The 5866-nt window shown below is 48.1% G+C and overlaps 3 protein-coding genes across 3 annotated transcripts; 1 reads left to right on the forward strand and 2 right to left on the reverse strand.

Moving 5' to 3' along the window:
• Positions 1-1475: 1475 nt before the first annotated feature.
• Positions 1476-1854, reverse strand: BJ212DRAFT_1414584 (uncharacterized protein). Its single transcript, XM_041337537.1, has 2 exons — positions 1763-1854; positions 1476-1711 (listed from the first exon to the last, which is right to left on the reverse strand). Exons 1-2 carry the CDS (start codon positions 1769-1771, stop codon positions 1565-1567), a joined length of 156 nt encoding a protein of 51 aa, XP_041185027.1. The 5' UTR covers positions 1772-1854; the 3' UTR covers positions 1476-1564.
• Positions 1830-2849, reverse strand: BJ212DRAFT_1414587 (uncharacterized protein). The gene is made up of 2 exons (XM_041337538.1): positions 2573-2849; positions 1830-2511 (listed from the first exon to the last, which is right to left on the reverse strand). Exons 1-2 carry the CDS (start codon positions 2837-2839, stop codon positions 2062-2064), a joined length of 717 nt encoding a protein of 238 aa, XP_041185028.1. The 5' UTR covers positions 2840-2849; the 3' UTR covers positions 1830-2061.
• A 955-nt stretch (positions 2850-3804) lies between these two features.
• On the forward strand, positions 3805-4945 carry BJ212DRAFT_1450968 (S-adenosyl-L-methionine-dependent methyltransferase; the record flags this gene model as incomplete). The annotated part of the gene is made up of 6 exons (XM_041338821.1): positions 3805-3958; positions 4017-4137; positions 4158-4204; positions 4267-4352; positions 4412-4619; positions 4668-4945. The coding sequence occupies 6 exons, from the start codon at positions 3805-3807 to the stop codon at positions 4943-4945; spliced, it is 894 nt and encodes a 297-aa protein (XP_041185029.1).
• Between the last annotated feature and the right edge of the window lie 921 nt (positions 4946-5866).

The raw sequence follows: 5866 nt of genomic DNA on the forward strand, positions 1-5866 counted from the left end.
TTCAGGGACAGCTGTGGGAATGGTGAAACGATGCGCTTAGAGTACACGTATGAGGCAAACGGCAAGGAGTTGACTCCGGCAATTCCAAGAAGGGGGCTGGCCGTCCCTGAAGCAGAATAAGTTTTCGGAATAACGCAATGCATCATGTCTAATGTCAACCTTTGTATAACGCGAAGAAACCTTCCTTTCAAACAGTTTGTGCAAGAACATCCATAGATCCTTTCTAAGCTGGTCGTGAGGCATCTAACTCTGAGCCTATGTATTCACGTACAAGCATTCCCTCTGCAATTTATGGTTCAGTATTAGATATTTGACCAAGTGTCTCTTCTAGTTTGTGCTTTGACCGAATGCCTGTGAGCTCGGACAAAGTAAGGAGGGTTAGAACAGACTGACTTGTGATATCCGCATCTCTCTAGACAAAATTGAGAACATCACCGTGAGACGGTTCATCTGGGTATAGAGAGGTTGGCATTTTGGATGTCGTGGTAGAAACGAAGTCAGAGGTCATAAGAACCTTTTCGAATTCATGACGGAGAGCTCAACAGATGTCTTCAAAACAATTTTGCTGTAGGTGAATTAAATGGAGCTTGGATAAACGGGGAGTTTCGATTGCGCCATCTAACCACTTCATATGCGTGGAAGTCGGCAAGATGAATCATATTATGTCTAAGTGTATGTGACGGAATAAGCCGAAAATGTAGCGCGCACCTTTGTATCTCCTATTGCGAGAAATAGCAACGAGGCGTTCGCCTAACCTCTCTCTCGCTCATATTCTTATTAACAACACACAGTTATATGGTTGTGTCCCATGAGCCAGTGACTAGCACTGTTCCATCAGGAGAAAAATCCAGCGAGGTGATATAACGGGAGTGGGCTTTGATGGGTTGGGTGAGCGATTCCCCAGTTTCTCCATGCCAGGCGATGACCTCTCCGTCTCTATCACCGCTTGCTATCAATTGCCCATCTTGTGAGACAATCAATGCCCGCACCCCACCGCGATGCCCTTCCATATTCTTCAATACAACACCTGTCTTCAAGTCCCATAGCCGAAATGTCCTGTCGCCCGAGTCTGCGTGTATTGTGCGTTGTATGCTGCTTCGTTCCGTCAACTAGCCTCGTTTTCACGGACGCCCAGGACATGAAGCCTCCACACTTCCATTATCGATACGGCAACAATGCTCTATATTGTCATACCCGCTGTTCCTCAGGCTCACAGAGCGCGGCCCATAAGATAAGCCTTTGAATATTCTGTATCCTCCTCTTAAGGGTCCATACTAGTCGAACGGGTATGGTGCCTTCTGCTCGCATCGCTCGGATTGCACAACTACCAGGGGAGATGACTCACCATTAGTCTCACAATCTCGTCTGACAACCTAATATCTGACATGCTCCCCCTGATGGTGGGCCAGATCAAAAACATGATAAATTGTCACTGATAGTGCCATACCGTAAATAAAGTGAAATAAAGATTAGTCGATCATGATATCAGGTATAGACAGTAAGGTATCAGAAGTGTGAAGTCAACATCTACTCTATTCCAAGGTATATTACTTGTAAAGCCATGTCACAATCTGCTTATCTGCTGATCATTCTCTGGCGCATAGGGCCAATCCGAATAACCTGTTGGTGTAAGATTACCGGCCATGTACCATGTTGCTTGGTCACCCCGCTCAAGCGCGATGTTCTTTAGCAGACGGAATGGAAGATCGGGCTAGGAAAGGCGGCACGTCAGTCACTGCCAAGTCCGGGGGAAAAGGCTCACGTTTGGCATAAACAACCTTCCGAATCCAATAAGCCCGCCTTTCCTGTCTACCGTCTCAATTGCGCTATTCCGTGTATGTCCGTTTGTGCTGATGAATGCGCTGCCTTCGACCCCATCCCAGATATCACGGATAAAGTCGCTGTTTTTTTCAGCAGTGACTTCGGCAGGCATCGGCTCCACGACGTGGATGTACGCGAGTTTGTGTTTCCGCAGCTCCTCAACCAAGTAGGAGAACTGAGGTTTGGGATCTGCCATGCCCATACCTTCACCACAAATCAGCTAAATGAAGATCGGCACTATTATATGATCCACGTACCACTGAACACACCCCACGGACTTATTCTGAACGCTGTCTTCTCAGCACCAACGGCCTCCACAACGGCATCGGTTACTTCAAGTGCAAACCTTGCCCGATTCTCGATGTTTCCGCCGTATTCATCTGTACGCTGGTTGGTAACGTCTTGTATGAATTGATCGATCAAGTAGCCGTTCGCGCCGTGAATTTCAACGCCATCGAAGCCAGCTCGAATTGCATTTTTTGCGGCAGTAGTATACGTGGCAACGTACTCTTTGATTTCATCCCTGGTGAGTGCGCGTGGCACGTCTGTTTTTCCCGGGATAGCGATGGGTGAGGCACTGACGTAGGGGCTATTGTTCTCTTTGGCAAGGACGGCTGTTTCTGCCGCACGGCCGAGCGCCCAGAGTTGTAGGAAAATGAAAGAGCCCTTCTCGTGAACTGCTTCTGTTACCTGCAGTCGAGGATGTGAGTCAGCTCTCATCGATCTCATGATCAAGCAAGATACAACATACCTTTTTCCACTCCTCTACATGGGCATCGGTGTATATCCCAGGGACATTATCGTAACCACCAGCTTTCTGTGATATGAATGTGGCCTCTGTTACAAGGAGAGTGCCGGGGGTAGAGCCTCTCTGAGAGTAGTACGCTGGTGCTTGTGGGCTTGGGACATGATTTGCGTGTGCACGTAAGCGGGTGAGTGGGGCAAGTACGACGCGGTGCTGCAAGCCGATGTTGCCTATGCGGATAGGAGAGAAGAGTGCGGAGATCGAAGAAGACATGGTGATCTATGAGACACAAGGTATAAAATGCTTGGAATATTGGTATTGATGGGAGAGACGGTGATCCACGCTCGTGTGTTTTATAGCCAACTCTCCCTTCAAGATGGATTTGTCAGGTTGTGCACCGGTAGAGAGTACTTCCGGCCATCCTCGATGTACTGAGTAACGATGGCGTTCGATGTGAGATTATCAATTACAAACATTTCACAGCTTTTTTCATCAAACTGCGGCTGTTACCATTAATGTCATCAACCAACCACGTCTGTCATCCTTGGCTGACAAAGCCCTGGCCGAGACATGCCCGTCGTTGAACTACTAGTAAGCAAGCTCAGGACAGGCCCATCATTGACGATGTCCTGCTACTACCATTATCCCCACAGCTGTTCGACGAACATGGCACGTACGACTTACTACGACGTTGATTAACATTAACGTTAACTCAGGTTCACTCTTTGACATTACCGTCATCCTCTTGGCTCGCCTTGACTATACTGATCTCGAGCACTCGCGATGGTCGGCGCAAGTGACATCCTCGTTCCTGGACAGCAGGCAGGAAGACAAAGAAGACAACAAAGCCAATGAGTCACGACAAATGTGGCATCCAGGGTGGTTGGGACTGCCAACCCGGCTCTACTTGTAATAGTAACAATATGTTTTGCTCCCTTCTGAAAGACTGAATCTATCCGTTTTTGTCACCTGGTTCAACGGTGTCGAGAAGTTCTATATATTAGTGGACTGAAGCAGTTAACATACCGATCATGATGGAACCGGGCATATGACGGGTTCCCGTAGTCTCCTCTTAAGGGATGGGATTACAAGTACTTCCGATAGCACCGACGACCATATCTACATCGAAGACCATCTGACACGTTGGGCAATGGGTATTTATATTCCCGTGCGTCCTCATGAGTAGTCCTTAAGTGTTATCGTCAACTACGTGGACACTCGCTCACGCTGCCTCTGCGATGGCGACTTTCGGCAAATCCTCCTTTGACACCGCCATTTATGCGACTTTCAGACCGACCTATCCTAGGTCCCTCTTTGACTTCGTATTCCGGTACCACGAGCGCAACAAGGGTGCAAGATGGGACAGAGCAGTAGACCTAGGTTGTGGGACGGGTCAGTTCTAGCTGTATTCAATTTGAAGGACTTGAACTATTGACATTCGGCATTCCAGGTCAAGCAACAGTCGAGCTCACACCATTCAAGCGCGTCACTGGCGTCGACCCAAGCCCTAAGATGATTGAAGTTGCTCAAGATACTCTCAAGAAGACGCCAGTGAGCACTGGTCAATATGAGTACATTCAGGCGAGCGCAGAGAGTCTACCATTCTGGAGGATAGCAGTGTGGATCTAGTCATTGGTGGTGCGTGTGTTAGACAGGATAAACTCTCATACTGTTTATTTATGGTGTTTGTGTGGTTGTAGCCCAGGCAGGCCATTGGTTCGATTGGAACAAAATGTGGCCTGAGCTCGCAAGGGTGCTGAGGAAGAATGGGAGTGCTGCATTCTGGGTATGTATTCCCATCTCCGAGTCATTACTCGTCTGACTCTTAACATTTGCTTGACTTAGATTTACTCCGAGTTCCGCTTCACCGGCTATCCGTCACTCACAAAGAGAATCAACGCTTATAGCCAAGGCCTTGACCCACTGCACAGCGTCGGCCCATACTGGCAGCAACCCGGCCGTTCGATTTTAGAAAACCACTTGGTTGCAGTACCAGATGGGAATGAAGTTGTACCAGGCGCGTTCAGTGATTTCGAGAGAGTCTTCTTCACAGGTTTGTCTTGGACTTATCGTTACGCGAAACTGCACTAATGCATCGCAGGCGACCACTACCCATCTCTCCCTTCCCCACGCTCCGTGATTATGCGCAAGAAGATGACGTGGGATGACCTGTTATCTTATCTTAATACGTGGAGCTCGTTGCACACGTTCCGTCAGCGCAACCCCGCGGATGCGGAAAACCCGCGTGGAGATGTTGCAGTGCGGTTCTGGAAGGATCTCATGGAGGGTGCTGAACGGGAGGATGGGAGAGCTGTGGAAGGACATGATGAAGTAGACATTGAATGGCCATTGGCGATGATAATGGTTAAGAGAGCGTAATAGTGCTAGAGGTATTCTTTTATTGGCGGTTTGCAGATCATCTGACCGGAGACTATTTAGGCAACTGTATACCACATATGGTTTTTGAATTTAGCTAGCAAGGCTATTATGTCTCCAAAATCAGCTTATCAAATGCAGTACTGAAAAAACACATGGACTTGGCCGTTTCGCTATGCTATTACTGCTAAGTCTTGTCAGAGTAGTTCCCCTGGCCGCAGGGAGAGCCTCGCCTGTTTTCGGCGACGAACCAACTGATAATCAACATGACCATATGATACAGCATGTTCAGGTTTTTCGAGTGTAATTTCGTCACCTGTGATGCGGATTTACGCATACCCTCTCCGAGGTGGCCCGTCGCGAGATCCGCCCGTTGACCTTATCAGCGCTATCGTTGGCAGCGTTTTCTTGGACTTCTTCACGTCACAACAGGTTACAACCCTATGTAACCTCCAGAGCGTGCGAACTACCAACAGGTATGTTCTCGGAGTTGTAAACGAGACAGCGAATGCTTCTAATCTGCGCTGGACAGCGGATATAAGTCTATGTCTATTTCACATCCATGTAAGCTAATTATAGCAAACCTTGGGGATACACCTCGTTCACTGACAACATTGCGGAATCGTCCAACTTCGCATGCTTGAATGCGTCATTTGAAATTTTGATCATAGTTTTCTCCAGGGAAGACGGGTTGTGGGAACACGCTCTGGTTCACCCATAAGATGTATACGGTCCTTCGTGCTATTTACCATGATCTGAAGATCTATTGCCGTTTTACGCAGCCTAGCAACGCAGCTTTCCTATCTTTCCTATCACCATATGCTCGTTTTGAATCAGGTCTTGGTTACTTCCGCTCTTGATCTGCACTTTCTAAAGATCGACCGTCTGAGTTTTGGTAACTCGGACTATGAAATACAGGGGCTT

Source organism: Suillus subaureus (assembly GCF_016647635.1).
Source record: "Suillus subaureus strain MN1 chromosome Unknown BJ212scaffold_423, whole genome shotgun sequence".
Taxonomy (NCBI): Eukaryota; Fungi; Basidiomycota; class Agaricomycetes; order Boletales; family Suillaceae; genus Suillus; species Suillus subaureus.